General features: G+C 41.2%; 2 protein-coding genes across 2 annotated transcripts; one reads left to right on the plus strand and one right to left on the minus strand.

Moving 5' to 3' along the window:
• Positions 1-907: 907 nt before the first annotated feature.
• pin1 (peptidylprolyl cis/trans isomerase, NIMA-interacting 1) lies at positions 908-11,939 on the minus strand. Its single transcript, XM_008292448.1, has 5 exons — positions 11,791-11,939; positions 7,874-7,956; positions 5,856-5,964; positions 5,665-5,775; positions 908-1,792 (listed from the first exon to the last, which is right to left on the minus strand). The coding sequence occupies exons 1-5, from the start codon at positions 11,846-11,848 to the stop codon at positions 1,683-1,685; spliced, it is 471 nt and encodes a 156-aa protein (XP_008290670.1). The 5' UTR covers positions 11,849-11,939; the 3' UTR covers positions 908-1,682.
• Positions 11,940-12,070: 131 nt separating this feature from the next.
• Positions 12,071-15,235, plus strand: ubl5 (ubiquitin like 5). The gene is made up of 5 exons (XM_008292449.1): positions 12,071-12,160; positions 12,512-12,576; positions 14,059-14,142; positions 14,242-14,279; positions 14,900-15,235. The coding sequence occupies exons 2-5, from the start codon at positions 12,521-12,523 to the stop codon at positions 14,941-14,943; spliced, it is 222 nt and encodes a 73-aa protein (XP_008290671.1). The 5' UTR covers positions 12,071-12,160; positions 12,512-12,520; the 3' UTR covers positions 14,944-15,235.
• The last annotated feature ends 2,649 nt before the right edge of the window (positions 15,236-17,884 follow it).

The following is a 17,884-nucleotide window of genomic DNA, read 5'->3' on the forward strand; positions in this document are numbered from 1 at the left end:
TATTTATTTTTAAGTAAAAAGAGGGGCATTTGTCATGCATTTGGAACCAAAATTAAATCCACTTATCAGATTTTTTTTTAAAACATGGTATAAAAGTCTATAATGAATACCAACAAATATTTTGCACATATTCCTTCTTGGGGTCCAGTGGACCCCGTAAGATCTTCTACGTATGGCAACATGAACATAATAAAAGTCCTGAACCAATAAAAAGTTATTCTGTTATTGGCCAAAAGACACTACGTAATCAGTTCAGGATTTTTTAAAACGTTATTGGCCAGTTATTACGTTATTGCCCTGTTACATTTTAAAAAGTGCAAATCACGTTATTGGTCGTTGTTACGTTATCGGCTGTTATTACATTTTTGGCTTCTACAAGGCCTCCAGCTCAGTCTTTATACAGAGTAGCTACCTTTCACTATTGCACGCATCAAAGACAAGCAAGACCTGCAGGATGTAGAGCGTACACTGATCAGTCACAACAATAAAACCACTGACAGGCAAAATGAACAACATTGATCTTGTTACACTGCAACGTTCTGCTACCACCCACCCTAACACTGCTGCAGACCAAACACATGATGATGGTAACAGCTTCCCACAGCAGGACTACACATCCCACCACAATGCAGAAACTTCTCAGGCATATCTCGAGGAACGTGAACAAGAGCTCAAGGTGTGAACCTGGCCTCCAAACTCCCCACATCGATTAATTCATATTCCACAGATCCCCCAGTCATAGAGATAGTTGACCTTTAGTTAAAGTCCAAGGGATTCTTTAAATTCTAAGAAGTCCTCTTATCTGCTAGAGTCCTTTTTTTTTTTAAAACAACTTTCACACACAGATCTGAGGCAACGTCTGATGTCTTCTGACAAAGACATAAAAATGAGAAACTACACACAAGACTTACAAAAAAAAAAGTTTTTATTCATTTATGCCCCAATGACACAACAGTGTTAATAGTTCATCTGAACATCGATGCTTTTAAAAGCTGTGGAGCTTAAAGTTAAAACCTGCAAGCTGTCTATGGTGCCGTCGTGGCATATCCAAGGGGAGAAACCATGCACTTCTCAAACTGGATCATGAAAACAAATAACTAAATATTCAGAAATGACAGAAAACTTGAATCCTTGCTAAGTGGTGAGTGCTTTCTCCGACTGCAGGCATCTGCAGCGGTTAAAAAGCATTTTAAACACCATTTTCCTAAATAATAATAATGAAAGGTAGAGGAGCTGCTTTGGCACAAACAGCAGAAGTGGGAAAGGTTACAGGGAAACATAAAGTGAATGGTCCTTTTGAAGACATGCACATACCAATAACAAGCTTTTGCATTATTAAACTTCACTCAAGTGAAACGGTTTCCACGAGGCGCTGGCGTCCACAGGCACTCATGTTTTTATATATCTGCATTTCTCCGGTTAATACAAGCTTGAGGTCTTAAGGAATAATCGCAAACACTCCTGGATGCTCAGTGTAATGAAATTATTCATACATGTTGGATGGTGCTTAGGTCAAGACGATCCCGCCTAAAATAATGCGACACAGGCTGTAAGCTTTGTTTATTGGGTGGCGTTTGTCATTAATCGCAGGCTTGGTTGGTTTGGACTGTGTGTGTGTGTGTGTGTGTTGCTGTGTGTGCGTGAAGATGTAAGAGGAAAGTACAGTGCGTGGCGTCTTCCTTTCAACCAGTGCGTAGGATGATGTGGACGCCAGAGTCCGTAAAAACAGGACCGCTCATGTCTCCCACTTTGAGAGCAAAGGAGGCGTCTTCAAAAGGCTTCTGCATCTGACCTGAAACAGAAACACAGATGCAGCACGTTAGAGTAATAAACAGACTATCTACACTCACATAAGAATTCACTGACCCTTTTATGACAGAGGAGTAAAACACAAAGTAAACCTGGATAAAAATGGATTCATCAGAGCCATAGTGAAAACCTACAATTCAGTGAAACATAGAATCATATCTACAATGTACCTAATGGAGAGAAAAGGAAAGACAACCATATATCCATCCATCCATCCATTATCTATACTTAATCCTCACTAGGGTCGCAGGGGGCTGGAGCCGATCCCACTCAGGGTGAAGGCAGGGGACACCCTGGACAGGTCACCAGTCTATCACAGGGCTACACTTAGAGACAGACAACCAAGCACACTCACATTCGACTTGTTTGTGATCTGCTGTGTGAACTTCATACGACCCAAAAGTGTCCCGCAAGCGAAGAAGAGGACACGACGTCACACGCAGCGAGCATGCTCAGTGTTTTTACGGATGTTGGTGGCAGCGGGGGAGTGGCGTAGCCGCCGCCACCAAAGGTGGAAACAGAACTGTGACTGCTAACTAAACTGGCATCAGTAGCCAAGTACTGCCTGTGCGTTCCGGCCACTTCCACCCCGTCGGAGCTCTCCCCCAGGGTGGAAGTGTCCCCCTGACAGCGCTGAATATTCTGATATTCATCATGAATTGGGTCTGAATATCCAGAGACCAGAAAGTGCTATTGGGACCAGACCTACTAGTTTTTATAACAACTATGAATAATAATTAACAACAAATGAGCCTTCAAGCATCAAGCCCTCCTTGTATCTCGACCTCCATCTTGACAATCCGACAGCCTTGCTATCCGACATAAAAGAAGGTTTTACATTTAGTGTTGGGTTATCGAGTCATGACCGTATTTAATTATTTCTTTGTTCAAGCTCGGGTGTGTCATTTGTACAGAACCACTAAGGACTATTAAACTGGAGGCCTGCCAGCACAGTGCTGGGAAGTAAGAGCAGCGATGCCAGAAATTAGTCTCCAAATAGAACAACAAATTGAAACTTTAGGGGAACAGCATTGAAGGAAGCACTGATTTCAGTGGACTTCCCTACAACCAAGTACACAGATCCAAAACAACAGATCATTTCAGAAATGCCAAATTTCCCAAACTTCCCTCTAAATTTTTTTCTTTAAGCAACTACATATTTTTTTTGTCTTTTCAGCTATTTCCCAGTTTCCTTTTAGTTGGCTTTCAGTTTCAAGACTTTATGGAGATTCAGCAATAATAGATGCTCAATGCTGTCTAATGGCTATAAACACTGAAAACTGAATGTTCAAAGCTAACGGGCCTTAATATCCATGAATATCTGTTGAAGTCAGTTTGTGTCCTAATACGTTCTGAAGTCAGTATCCTTTCATTGGCATTTACAAAGATGTATATCTCTAGATAGGGGTCACAGTTTTTTCTAAAACAGCTGAACACTGCAGTTTTTATTCTTATATAGAACTACAGGGGTCCTTTTTGCCTTTACTAAACAGGAACAGTGGAGAAAGACAGACAAGCAGGGGACTAAAACACAGCAAAGGTCTGTGGTGGCCGGGAGTTAAACTAGAGACTCACAACTTGGAAGCATTTGTGTTTCTGTTGTAAGCATCCTAACAACTCAACCACTGAGTTACAGTGAAGGATTCCCCAAACACTACATTATGTTTAAATACGGTAATGCACATGATAGAGGAGCTGGGCAATTATGGGCACTCAGAGCCCAAGAGAGTGAGAAAATCAACTACATTGTTCATTTTAATTCTCTGATATAAAACCCACTGAAAGGTTTGAAAGAACAAAATTAAAAAACTTTGATTTGAGCCACGAAGCCACTTGAACTACTGAACTGTGATGTGCCGTTCTGTTGGGGAAATTAAACCAAGTCTAAGCTTAAAAATGGGATCCATCCATCCATCCATTATGTATCCACTGCTTAATCCTCACTAGGGTTGCAGGGGGACTGGAGCCGATCCCACTCAGGGTGAAGGCAGGGGACCCCCTGGACAGGTCAGCATTCTACCACAGGTCTACACTTAGAGACAGACAACCAAAAGCACACTCACATTCACACCTACAGACAATTTAGAATCACCAGTTAACCTCAACATGTTTTTGGACTGTGTGGGAGGAAGACGGAGAACCCGGAGAGAACCCACGCTGCACGGGGAGAACATGCAAACTCCACGCAGAAACCGGCGATCTTCTAGCCGCGAGGCAACGGTGCTAACCAACGCGCCACCTTGTAGCCCCTTAAAAATGAGATATGTTATCAAATTGGAGCGAGTCTAATTTTTATTTTAAATGCTTAAAAAATAGAAAAAAAAGCTCTGAACAGATTCTGCAAAAACGAAATATTCTGTGCTCGCTGATGCAACCGTGAATCTATTCGTCACTGAGATGCAACCGACACTCGCATGAGAAAAAATCAGGTATGTTTTGGTTGAACTGCAGAGAGGAGACAAGTACTGGTGCAAATTACAAATGTATGTTTTCCCAAGAAGAGGAAAAACCGGGGAAAACTGGAATGTAATGTTAAATGTGTTTATTACAAATTTAAAAAAAAACACTATTGTTGCACAAATAATAACTTGTCTTTCTTTTTTTTATGATTTATGACAAAACTGTGTCCCACTGCACTAAAGACATTTTTTAGTAATCTATACTTCTGGTCATCGCTGTGCTGTTTCCGTAGGAGCAGGACTTCACACCGCAGTGAAAAATGAGGCCACATGAGTAAAAACTGTGGCTCAATGACTTGCTTTTAAGTGTCTTGCTGAAAGTTGGGCTCTGTGGCACAGAGGAAGGAATTACATCTGACTTTGAATACAGTGAACACTTGTTGGAATAAACTGGCTGTTAATTTGCATCAGCAGACTGTTCTTTCCACATTTGTGGTTCTTTTGCTTTGTAGTGTTTATTTTTTACTGCCGCTGTAAAAAATATAAAAATCTTTAAAATGTATCCAGCATCCAGTGATACAAGCGTCGCGCTCTCCTTTCCACGAGAAAGGAAACCGCATGCAAAACCCTAACCCTAAGCTAACAACTAAACATGCTGCCTTGGAACAGATGCTTTCTTAACGTGTCTAAATCAGGATGGCAGTGGTTCGAAAAAACAATCTAAAAGACAGACAGCTATTATCCCACGATGGGAAATTTGTATTCACAAACTGCACATGTTCATGTCTCAGAGGAGAAGATGAAGAGACGTACACAAGCCAGAAACAGACAAAGCAGACATACGAATATGTCGACACATACCCATCCCTGCTTCTCCACACACTCACATGAACACTCCTCTGTGCCCAGAATTCATTGTGGTGTTTTATTTAGGGCTGCTATTGCAGAAAGTGCAAACCTCCTCCCAAAACAATCATACACTGGCTCGGTTGTTAAGGTCTGAGAGGTCAGGTGTAGCGAGACTAATATTGTTCAAGTCAAAATTTTTTTTTTTTTTTTTTTTTTTTTTTGTAGGCTTTAACGAACACCATTTCCCATAAGCCCGAGATGCCTGTGGGCTAAATGCCAGGGCTCGACAGAAGAGGTGAGCCCACGAATGAGTCTAGAGGTTGCAGCCGAGGGGGGGAGACAGCAAAACAAAATAAGAAGAGAGTTTTATGGGTAAATAAGTCCCTATGGTGCTGCAGCTGGAGTTTCTTCATGCAAGCCAAAATCACGAAGGATTCAGTTTCTTATACCAGCTGCTGCACTGGATGAATTTGTCTTAGAATATGGAGAGTAACCCTCAAGAACATTGTTCATCGGTTCAAAAAGACACATGAAAGAGATCTAAAATGAGAGATTGAGCTGAGGTAGCCAAGCTGCTGGAGGGCTACGGATGTGATGATGTGTATACCTCTGCCAAACAGTCCCAGATCACCGCCGTTCTTAGCTGAGCTGCAGTCGCTGAACTGAGAAGCCAGAGACTCGAACTTCTCCTGTCCAGACTTGATCTGTTCTATGTACTCTGCAGAGAAAAGAGAAGATGTTACATTTATCGATCCATCGAATCACGTCCCCTCTCGCTCTGCGCTCTGTTTCACTTACTCTGAATGAGATCCAGGGCCTCGTCTTTAGATCGCGTGATATTTTGTTCCCGCCAGGACGATGGCCGACGCGACTGATTGTGCTTCACCAGGAGGTGAGAGCAGCGTACCTGAGTGAGTGAAAGTAACACAAGGATCAGCGTCAACACACCCCAGAATCAACACCAGACATGTGGCCTATTGAGTTAGATGAGTCTTTTTTTTCCTGGAACTAGTCAATGACATACAAGTTGTAAGTAATAGCTTTCTTTAATTAGGTAGAGCATTTTTAATAGAGCAGTGATTAGTAATTAATCAATTAACCTGCTGTGTACAGCCCTTGAGTTAATTAGCTCTGTTATGCAAGTCTAGTTAGAGGATGTCAAACCTGTGACGCTTTAATAAAGGTTTACTCACAACAGCTCACTGGAAAGGTATCAGTTATTAACACCTATTATGAGTTTCCCATGTTGTGCAGAATGAAAATCACATGTGTAAACAATGTTGAGTTTCATTTATCTGCTTCAGTTGGAGGTTTCTAAACAAGAAAGCACCATCATCTGGTGTCTCCCTGAGCTGTGTACATGTGGAGGTCTGTCCTACTGTTGTAAATGAATACATTTGAACTGTTTTATAAACAAAAAAGAAACGGATTCTTTGTGAAATAATTATCACATCATAAAAATGATGAGTTGCAGCTAAGTCATGTTGAAGCTATGATGGACATTCTTCACTATTTTCTGATATCAAAATGTTAAAAAAGCACAAAAAAATGCACTGATAGACTTTATTTATTTCTAATTTTGTGTAAATACAATACGCTTGTGCTGATGTTTGGTAAAGTTATACTTTGTGCTGTTTAGACCGTAAAGGAAGTGTGGTGTTGACTTCTGTTAGAGGATTTATGTTTAGTTTACGGTAAAGTTGTGATCAACAGCAACACCACCGGTCAGTGGTAACACAACCCTCCAGTGGGGAACATGCGACAAACATTTTGTTAATAGAGAAAGTATATTTAACCATGCATGTGCTCTTTTCAGCTTATTATGTAGCAGGAGGCAGACAGATGTTAACATTACAGATGACAGTTTGACCCTCTGAACCCCAGGCAGTTTCTGGGCATTTTCTGCTCTGTGGGCTCATTTTTCACTGCAATAAAATGTCTGATGTGCAGCATAAACAGAATTTGGTGAGAGCAAGCTATTGTTTTGGTGAATGTTTAAATCATACATGTAGCATCAAGGGATTTTGATGAAATTTAAAGCAACAATTTCAAGCTTAGATGAGTAGTTCAAGGACTGTTTTTACAGTTTCTGGCCCTGATAAATGATGTAATTTGGGTGATTTAAAAAAAAAGAAAGAAAAGAAAACCTTGTCTTGCCCTTCAAACCCACCAGCAGACTTTGGGGCTCAAAGGATTCAAACATATTGGATTTCTCATAAAACTGAGTTAATATGGAAATTGGATAAAATATTGAAAACCTCTCTGATCTCCCTATACTATGCAGTCGATCTCTGACGAGACTGATTTTCTTATTCTCGGCTCACACGTATTCTGAGTAGTTCTACCAAGTACATTACATCTGTTACATTAAAAGTCTTTTTACGTTTCACCTCATCTCTAATGTTGCTTTGGCACAAGTGTCTGATATGTGGACCCTGATGCTCGTTTACTGAAGCTTATTGCAAACGATCCACGTGAATCATGCTCGTTAAAGCGTCACACATTACTCTGGCATATGGCACAAAAATCTGAGCGCACTGCAGCACTTCTGTAGTATACAAGGATCACTTGTGCTAACCACTAGATGTCACTGTTCTCTAGAAGTTCAACCCTCCGCAGCATTAAATCTATTTTTTGGCAGCTGCGAGAGGCCTCGTACACTCATTAATTTTAATCATCACATCACTAAATTAGTTCAGGCTTGTTTATACGTTGTGCTGTAAGGTACTTTGTAATTCATAGGGAAGCACTGTATAATCAAAGTTTATTGTTAATATTATAATGAGCCCATTCACATACTAAACATTAAACACAACCTTGTCTGGCTCTCCGCGGCCGTCTCCCACCGGACGTTCCCACTGGCTGGCGTTGGTGATGTGGTTGAAGTAGTAAACCTTGCCTGCAGGGAGAAACACGGACAGCCATTAAAGCTGCATTCTCTGATTTCTTTAAACACAACAGGCTGAAAACACAACATTGACCCATCATGATGTACAGCCGCTGTGGTAACTGTGATCGGAGATGCTCCGATTAAATATCCCCGACATGCATCAGTGCCATTTCATTACAGCAGATTGTGTCTCGGCTGTGACCAATCCAGATAAAATACAGTTTCTTTGTCAGTCGTATGAAATTCACGGTTTCTCCCATCAGCTGCATTCAGTCAGACACAGCAGGCGGCCAGCTCCGCTGTTCCAGGCCTCATGAGACTTCACAAAAATTACCTCCAACAAGTTCCACGCTGTGAGGTGTACAGATTGTAAATGTGGGGGGAAGAAAAAGACAGTGTTAATATTAGATCAAACCTGCACTGAGGTATTGGAAGCAGGAGAGACAAATCTGAATTGGTGGCTCCCGAACTGTGTCAGCAAACAGCTGCTTGTTGTACACATCCAGTTGTCATGCAGCCACATTTGAATTCTTCTGAAGTCATGCTGGTTTCCAGCAACTCCTGACGGTTAGATCTAGTGTGCTAGCATCTAAATGCGGCACTTTCTTCAACAGCTAGGCACTGATGCTGTGACTGAATGCTGGGCAGGTAACATGCAGTAAGTTTGTCATTGCTTCTCTTGCTGGAAACAGAGTGCATGAGAACACAGCTGCAGAATTATTGTCAAGAAAACCACAACGACCAAAACTGACTAAGAAAGATACCTTGCTGTTTCGCATTACACATTTGACCCTTAAAAAAAATAAAAAAATGATTGCAGCGAAATGATTTGGGGAAAACATCTAAATGCAAAGAGCTCTAAAGGGATCTAAGGGAGCTGAGATGGTTCGAGTATTTGATTAGGATTACTCTTGGTGGGAAGTTTTTCTAGGTACAACTGGGAGGAGATCCTGGAGAAGATCTAGAAGTGACTGATCTCATCTGGTCTCATGTGGAAGTTGCTGGGAGGAGGATGTCTGGAATACCCTACTAAGGATGCTAATGATTATTTTTTAACTCATTAACTGCTGCTACTCATTTAATAATTAAAAAGTAACAGGTAAGATAAAAGACAGAGAACATGCATGTTACAACAGGTATCGTAGATGTGCTGTAATATCTGGTTGCACCATCAGTTGGAGCCTCTCACTGCTCAATGAGATGAAGTTACAGGTGTGTTTGCTGACCACCCATAAGAGTCCCTAAAACCATAAAATAAGTACACGTCCCTGCTGTCTAACTGCTAAATGTGGCAGTTGTGCTGAAGAACTCCACAGCATAAAGTTGTTAAACATGTGTCTGGTGGTTGTCTGGTTTAGCGAGCTACCTGAGGCTTAAAATAATGCAACATGTTTAGATTTTAAAACGCACAAGCTGAGTGTCTGGCAGCAGACAGCAGCCATAGCTGTTAGCGCTGCTAAGGTTCAGGAGCAGCAGGACCCTAACTGTTGTTGGATGCTTCTGACAACATTCAAACTACAGTGACAAAGTATAGCAGCTCTGCCCTGCCTCTAGACCAGCCAGTACGAATCTGACCTATGTCTTATGTATGTACCATCACAAACCATAAGTGATCCAGTTCAAACTTTGTACAATCCTGCCCCCTCACTGCCCACCGCTTCAAGGTGAACTTTCAGAAAGAGCAGCTGCATCTCAGCACACTGCATTTGTTTGTTCTCTAGAGCTTGTTTCTGCTAACTCTAAAAGGTTTTGGCCTTAAATAAAACACACCAAATGTTCTGCTGTTAGCTACAAGAGTGAATACAAAGGTCTTCATGCATTCCTACCGCCGGAGGAACTAAAGACCCACAACAATGTGACAATTCTTAGCGTTAGCACACAGTGTGGCTGACGTGGCTAACATAACCGTTAGCTTTGGTCATATGGCCACAGGTCAGGGTTACGTGGAGACTGTAGTGCTGAGAGACATTTTAGAAACATGACTAATAGACCAATTCGCCACCAATAACAGGGTCCAGACTACCAGTGCGACCAACTTTCTGATTTGGTCTCACCTTCCACCCGGTCACAGGCAAAACACATGACTTGCTGAACATTTTCTTATCAACAGACTCTACAATTTACCGATGTTCCCTGAACGCCCCACACTGCAGGATGCGGTAACTGCTGCTCGGTGGCTGTGGTGAGCTCAGACAGGTGTGAGACCATAAGTGACTTTAAAAGAGTAAACTAGGGCATTCTAATAGCAGATTTGTCCAAATGATTTTTCTTCTACATGTGTTCTTCACTGAGAATGACAAAAACAGTTCATGTAGGTGCATTACATGAGAAGACCTCATTTAAATGCAAATACCACAGTAGGTCGTGTTCATGTCATAGTACGAAACTAAAATCTTTATTGTCATTAATGTTCATTTAATTTTGCAGCCCTAACTCTGTGTTAGCCATTGTAACTGAATGAATAGCTATACGTCTCTCTGCTTGCACCTGAACTCTGATCATCAGGTGTCAGTGTCGGACCTCTCTCTTTTCTTTTTAAATAATCAGATACAGATCACTACCTTTTTAAACACACATCAGCCAAAGAGCTAGTCTGAGGCACCAGGCAGACACAGACCGTAAGAGCAATCAACTGGTTGCGGTTTGGAGCCCTCAATAGACAAGGATTGGATGAGTTGTTGTGTTTTCATGTTGCGCTTTAATGCAACCTAATTCAGCCAGTGTTTAAATCTGTTAATTTCTCTCCTTCTCCCTGTGCTCACATACACCGCATGTTATTACAGACAAATTCACAACAAAGCTGTTCTCATTTGCATAGCTTCCTATTTCTGCTGTCAGACAATGAGGCAAGCATGAAACAATGACTAGAACACAATATGACTACCAGCAGTATATCACAACCGTTTTCCTGTAAGAATACAAATTTTATAACATTGTTTGATAAATTCATCATACAAATGAGTTAAAAACAACCGCTGTGCTGAGAAGTCGATAATAATTTTATGTAAAATGAATACTTGGAGAGAATGTCAGAAGCCTCGTATCACAATGCCATTTAGGTCCATCTCAGAGGCTGCGTGGTCAACTATTTTGCTCCATACTGTCAATTACTGACACAGAGAGTGTCTTTTTCCTGAAGGGGGCATGGCCAGCAGCAGTTTAGTTGCATTTGCTGGTTGTTGCAAGCTACAGCCACTCAAACAGCCTGTCTGGATCAGGGCTAAAACCAGGGACTTATACAGTCACAGTGATCTAACCATCTTTTTAACTGAAAATAGAATAGGACACTCTGGGCACATGTGAGACTTTCATTAACATGCTAAAAAAGCAGCACAATATGGGACCTTTAAGGAGCTGCGAGGCACATCTATAGATGAGCTGCAGGAGACAGATGCAGCACCATGTGATGTGGCAGCTGCATAGGAGAAAGGGGAAACAGTGCAAGGTTTATGTCCGAACAGAATTGAACCCTTGAAGCTTTTTGCCTCCCAACATGCCCAGTATAAAGCCCTGCTGAGGCCCGGCCAGTCTGCAGGTGAGGCACTGGGCGGGGTGACGTCATGCAGGGCCCTGCAGCAGCCAGGTTAATGGATCAGCAATGGCGCCATCATGAAGCAACACACCCAATAACAGCCAAATACTACGTTGCAGAAAAGACACCCCCAGCACTGGCTTACCCATCGCTAGCTTCACCCTGCCATAATAGAACTTACAGTTCCTTCTCCCTCGTTTCAGCATTACACCACGATGCTGAGCTGCTAGCTGGTGAGCTAAGTTTACTACATACTGCCATTTAGCTAGCTGTCCAGCACATTTAGCTTCTCGTGGCTTACGTTTCATTACCTGAACTGCGGCTCATTCTTTTCTCCCATCCAGGTGGCAGGTTCTCTTCGTCTGCCATGATTTTTTCTGCAGCCGCGTTTTCAAATTTAATTTCAATGTAGCTACCGTGTGGCAGAGTGAGCTGCAGCTAAGCAGATTACGACAGTTAGCAACGTGTTGACGGTTCAAGTTGTTTTCCAATTAGGCCCGCCTTCGATGGGGTTTTCCGTACTATCATAGGTTGATTTAGACTGTCAATCATCATTGTGCTCACTTGATTGGCTGAGAGGCCAACACGCTATTAAATCAACTTTACGGTAAGCAGGAGCGAGAGCGTTTCAGAAAACATCAGCAAGAAGGGAATATTTGTTTGTCCGCTGGAAAATAACAGGTATGAGTGGCAGATCTAACACAGAATTTCTGTTAAGTGACACAATAATCGACATAATCCTGGTTAGCGTGTGTGCTTGGTAATATTACTCACATTTGTCTGTACAGTAACAGTAATGCGACGACGCTGCTGTGAGCTGTTGCTAACGTTAGCTAAACAAAACAACCTGGCTACAGTTATATTGGCTTCAGAGGCACTGTTTCCTCCCCACAGTGTGTATAAAATAACTTTATTAGACGTAAATTGTAACTATCTATACCATCATTAATGCTGTCTGTGGGGAAATAGTGTCAATCTGCTGAACAGTCACACATGTGGCGCTAACTTTGTTTCGTCTCCACCGGCTGACAGGATCTGAAGATGATCGAGGTTGTTTGCAACGATCGACTGGGGAAGAAAGTCCGAGTCAAGTGCAAGTATCCTTTACTGAAACGCTGGAGATTATGCTGAATTTTACTTTCTGCTCCACATTGAGTAGCTGGATTATCTACGTACGGACAACAGGGAATCACTTGAGATGAGTGGCAGAGCTAATTTCTGTATGGATTATTTAGATAATTTTGCAGAGTGCTTTTGCAGTTAATCAATTACCTATTGGGTTTTAGAAAAGAACGAGAGTTGCACATGAGTTTTTCTCAGAGTCCCTGCTAATATCTACTTATACCTTTGTTTACGTGGTGTGCTGAAATATTTATTTTACTACCACATTCACTCAGTTATTCAAAATTATTTTAAAACACTTGAGGAGAAAAAAAAGAGCAATTCTTGTGTTATGATTGCTTGATTCCACTCTCATGTTAAGGAGCTGCACATCACATCTACATGAAAACCTCACGCAGTCTCTAGTCTAAGCCAGTCTTTCTAACACTGATGAACCCTCTAAACCCAAAAGACATTATGATTAATTATCAGCTATTAAGGCCAAGTCTTATCACTTTTCTTTTCTCTTCTTCTCTGCCTTCTTTTTCTTTTAAAAGAGCATTTTCAATTCCAGTGACAGTTTAGACTGCAGCTACTCTATTCAGAGGGGATGTAGAAGTATTGCACAAATATTGACCCAATGTCAAAAAAGAATACTGTTCAAGGACTTTTCAAACTCTTTAAAACTACAACAAAAATAACAACTGTGCTGCCATTCTGTTTAAATGAACATGCAAAGAATGTGACTTCCATATGTGCTGTTGTTTCATCCAGGCTTGGGGTGTTTTTGAATCTCCTCCATTATCAGAATCGTTTGAGAGCCATTACTGTGCATGATTTTAACAACCAAGTGTAGAACGCTGAGTGTGTGACAGGCAGATTTTTGTTGGACTGAAACACATCATATATCATATTTAGTTTATTTAATGAATAGTTCAAAGTGGGTTGTAGCCACTTCAGTCGCGACGGACCGCTGAGCAACTGGTGCAGATGATACAAACTGATAGAGTACTGAACTGGCTGCAACTGCTGCTGAAATTGTGGCTAAAATATTTAAGTAAGATTGATCGCGGTACTCTGTATGTTTTCGTCTTCCAAGAGCTGTTCATTAAGTTGGCTATTCAAGCTTACTTTTACTGCTCTGCAGCCGCAGTAAAAATGTCTCTAGCCACAGTGCTGTGTCAACCAATGGTGAGTGCACTCTCTAATCATGTTGTCTTTTATATCAAAGAAAAGTGTGTGCTGTCACCTTGATAAATTCATCCAAGATAAACAAATCAATACCCCAATTGTATTAGAAGAACCTATTAAAGCTGAATACAGGAAATGGGAGCATTATAGCAGACTAACCTCAGGTAGGCTTGAGCTATTTAAAAGAATAGCTTTATAATGGGGTCTACTGGTTGATAAAAGCATAGACTGCATGTCTCTGAGTGTTTTTTCGATGCCATCACGCTTCCTTAACTTCAGCGTTACAGCTCAGAGGATACCATTGGGGATCTGAAGAAGCTCATCGCCGCTCAGACAGGAACACGGCACGACAAGATCGTATTAAAGAAATGGTAGGATGCCCGTGTGAAACATTACCCTGTCAGATGCTAACAAATGTCTGTGTTACTGTCTTCTGTTAGCAGTTAAATGTTATTCCTCTCTTTCTACAGGTACACCATATTCAAAGACCACGTGTCGCTGGGTGACTGTATCCTTTAAACAATCTTTCCTGCTGCTCTCTACATGTCTGTAGCTCAGTACTGATACTGTAGCATCATTCACAGAGGTTTACTCACATGTCATGCTGGGAAAGTAAGGATTGTGATCTTTTTAAGAACTAGATGTTAATAAATTGTAAAAGAAGATTGTCAAATTAGATGTAGATATGCACAGAAAGAATTTTTAGAATGATAAAAAAATGTGTTATGGCATGTGCAGTAGACTTTAACGAAACATCATGTAGCATGAAAAACTGATTTGGAGACGAATACAACCCAGAACAGTGGAATAAGACGACAAAAGATGCACAAGCAACAGAAATAATCATTTTTAAAAAAGTGAAATGTTACCAAAAAAAAAAAGTATAGAACATAAAACCTAAAATCCACAATGAATAGAAGGATTTTTAGTCTATGTGTCTCTCACATCCTTCGCAGTGCTGTTCCAGTGGCTTAGAGCAAAATGACTGAAAGTATCGAAACCAAATGTTTTTTGTTCTGCTCTGTTGATCAGCTACGTGATTTACATTTCTTCCTATGAAAACAGCTTTCAACACATTAGTGGTTGTAAATTTGCACTGTGCTGTTGTTCTTAACTCAGACTGTTCAGATGAAATCCACGATGGGATGAACCTGGAGCTGTACTACCAGTAGACTAGAGAAGGAACACAAGTCAAAGATGTACATACAGACTTTTTCCTTATTACACACACACACACACACACACACACACACACACACAGATGGAATTAATGGGATCTGTCTCATTAAACCATCACGATCAGACAACAGATCCCACAGAAGACAGACAGACAGACAGAACAGAACACACATTAACTGAGTTTTAGCTGTTAATTTTCGCCCGCAGACATAAAGACATGTTGTTGTTCTACAGTAATTTTTGTTTTGATATTTTGAAGTAAAGCTGATATTTACCTACCTAAAAGGCTGAATGCTGCTCATTGCTTTCCGTTCTGTTGTATGAAATTAGACAGAATTTCCTCCTTTACAGTTCAAACTGACGTTCCCTCCAGTTAAACTGCAGACATATAATGTAAATATTCTAAAACTTTGCTATGTTTTTTAATTTTATCTCACCCCGGCTTCCACTATGTTCCCTCTTTTTCTTAAACTTTTTTTAATGGCGTACAATATGATATGTTGTATAAATGTCCCGACCTAATTAAATATTAAGGTAAGCCCCTCCAGTACTTATATATTATCAGGAGTGTCGGCCTCCAGCAGTTCTTGAACTTTTCTCTCGCTGTTCATCAGAAGGTCCTCCAGCTTACAGATTTTGTCCTTTCTGACCTGGCCCTAGCCTTTATGCTATGCAAATCTATGCCTCACAATGCCACCATGCACAAAACCAGGCGAATAAAGGGAAAAGCTGTTCCTAGTTTGGTGTGGAACAACTAGACTGGCCTGCACGGAACCCTGACATGCACCCGTCCAGCACTTTCGGGATGATTAGAATGCAGCCTGTGAGCCAGACCTCGCTACCCATCAGTCCATGACCTCACTGAATCTCTTTTGGCAAGGTGGGAGCACAATCCTGCACTCAAGTTCCAAAGTCATGAGCAAAACTTTACCAGGAAAGTGGAGACTGTTACTATAGCAACCCTAAAAGTACAGCTTCAGTGCAACATAAGTCATCATTAGCATTTTCTTGTACTTTTTCGATGTTTGCTATTAATTTCTGATGATGGATTCAATCATCCTGGACATGGATGATGCTGGTCTGTATCTACGTCTTTGCCCTTTTTCCATCTCTGTCTCTTTAAGCTTCTCAACCGTGGCAGACAGGACAATTTCAGCTTCAAGTATCTGACTGAAACTACAGAATCTAAAGCGTTTGTTGAAGAGTGTTGGGAAAACACTGACATGCTCCTCTATGGTGTGGTCATGCTGCTCACCGGTGTTAAAAGACATGTTTGAGGCAATAAAACCCTGATAGACGTGAGGAACAGAATGCTGGGTCAGGAGAGAGGAGCACGACCTGGATGAGCGTCATGAGTATCACAAAGAACATGAACTCTGTATGTATGTGATGTCTGATAAAACCAGATGTAAGATTAGGAGGTCAGCAAATATAAACACATAAGATGGGCACATTTTCCTGTATAAGAAACAAAGACTTTCAAAGGTGAACAATAAAGTGATGACACTGCAACTCCACCCCTCAGCCTGTCACTGTTCTCTGGTAAAAAAAAAAAAAAATCTGGAGAGGAACATTTAGTGAGAGGGGCACGTTCTTCAGGATTAATCCAAGACTCTTTAATGATTAAAAAAAAAAAAAATCAATATAGCTGGTTGTGATAGAATCCTGGCAGATACAAGACTTAATGGAAAGGGATCATTTGAGTAAGCAGAACTGAGCTGAGTCAATAGCAGGGATTAGGAGGTTGGTTCTCACTGCGATGAGATTGTTTGTGTGTGGAATGCGAATGGTAACGGAAAGTGATCCGAAAAGGAATGAATGACTATCGCCAGCAGGACCGTCACTGTGAAAGACAGAGGCAGGGTGCTGCACAAAGTCAAGGTGAGGTAACCATTCCATATCGTGCCCCGTTTCAGCAAGTTAATGAAAGTCTTGCATGTCTGCCCACCCAGTGTGTCTTTCAGTTTAGTTAGATAGTTAATTTTATGGTAACTGTATAACCTTTGTTCTGGTAGTTTAATCGTAACAGCTGGACTTGCTTGAAGACGTTCCACCTCTCATCCAAGAGGCTTCATCAGTTCTGACTGACTAGTTGGGAGCTCCAGATGCTTATATCCCAACTAGTCAGTCAGAACTGATGAAGCCTCTTGGATGAGAGATGAAACGTCTTCGAGCAAGTCCAGCTGTTACGATTAAACTACGAGAATAACCATGACCTGGATGACTGAGACTCTTCACAGACATCTATAACCTTTGATTTCAGTTCTGTTCTGAACGGGCTGTTTCAGTGTTTGTAGCTTTAAATGCAGCTGAGTTGCTGCTGTCCACGCGGACCCTGCAGGAAGGAGACTCTCTCTGACTGTGACAGACAGCTCGATGCAAGACAGTTGACGATGACATGAATTAGTGTTTTATTGCTTCTGACTTTCTCTCTGAGTGATCAGTTCACAGGAAAAATATCACCAAGTTAACTACCCAGCTGGAGTTGTTAATGTGTGCGCATGGGGAGTTTTACAGATGACACAGTGGTTTTAAAAATCAGTATTTTAACTGTGAGGCTTGGAATCGGCTCTGCTGTAAATGCAGGTTAGTATTTAGTCTTAATCGTCTGTTTATGTCATTGATACTTGCTACATTGTCTGACAACAGAAATAAACTAAAAAAAAAAGAGAATAAAACATGTAAATAAGAGCAGCTTTATTAGGATTTCAGCTGTATTAAAATACAGTGTAAGTGAGTTTAGGTTCTACTGAAACATAACAGGTGACGTTAAAAGCCAAAATGCTGGGAGTGCATGAAGACTGTTGTGTTCATTCTCACAAACATTCGTTGTGCTTTCCTCATGGTTGAGACATCTTAGAGCTAGCAGAAACAGCTCTAGATGGGACATAAACCTGGTGGACTGTGAGGCAGCTGCTGTGTGAAAGTCTCACC

Source organism: Stegastes partitus, unplaced genomic scaffold (assembly GCF_000690725.1).
Source record: "Stegastes partitus isolate 25-593 unplaced genomic scaffold, Stegastes_partitus-1.0.2 Scaffold811, whole genome shotgun sequence".
Classification (NCBI taxonomy): Eukaryota; Metazoa; Chordata; class Actinopteri; family Pomacentridae; genus Stegastes; species Stegastes partitus.

Coding starts and splice junctions, on each gene's coding strand:
- ubl5 (XM_008292449.1), top strand. CDS start 12,521: ATGATCGAGGTTGTTTGCAACGATCGACTGGGGAAGAAAGTCCGAGTC. Junction 14,143..14,241: donor AAGATCGTATTAAAGAAATG/GTAGGATGCCCG, acceptor CTCTTTCTACAG/GTACACCATATTCAAAGACC. Junction 14,280..14,899: donor CCACGTGTCGCTGGGTGACT/GTATCCTTTAAA, acceptor CAGACTGTTCAG/ATGAAATCCACGATGGGATG.
- pin1 (XM_008292448.1), bottom strand. CDS start 11,848: ATGGCAGACGAAGAGAACCTGCCACCTGGATGGGAGAAAAGAATGAGC. Junction 7,957..11,790: donor AAGAATGAGCCGCAGTTCAG/GTAATGAAACGT, acceptor TTCTCCCTGCAG/GCAAGGTTTACTACTTCAAC. Junction 1,793..5,664: donor TCTGGGACTGTTTGGCAGAG/GTATACACATCA, acceptor TTTCTGTTTCAG/GTCAGATGCAGAAGCCTTTT.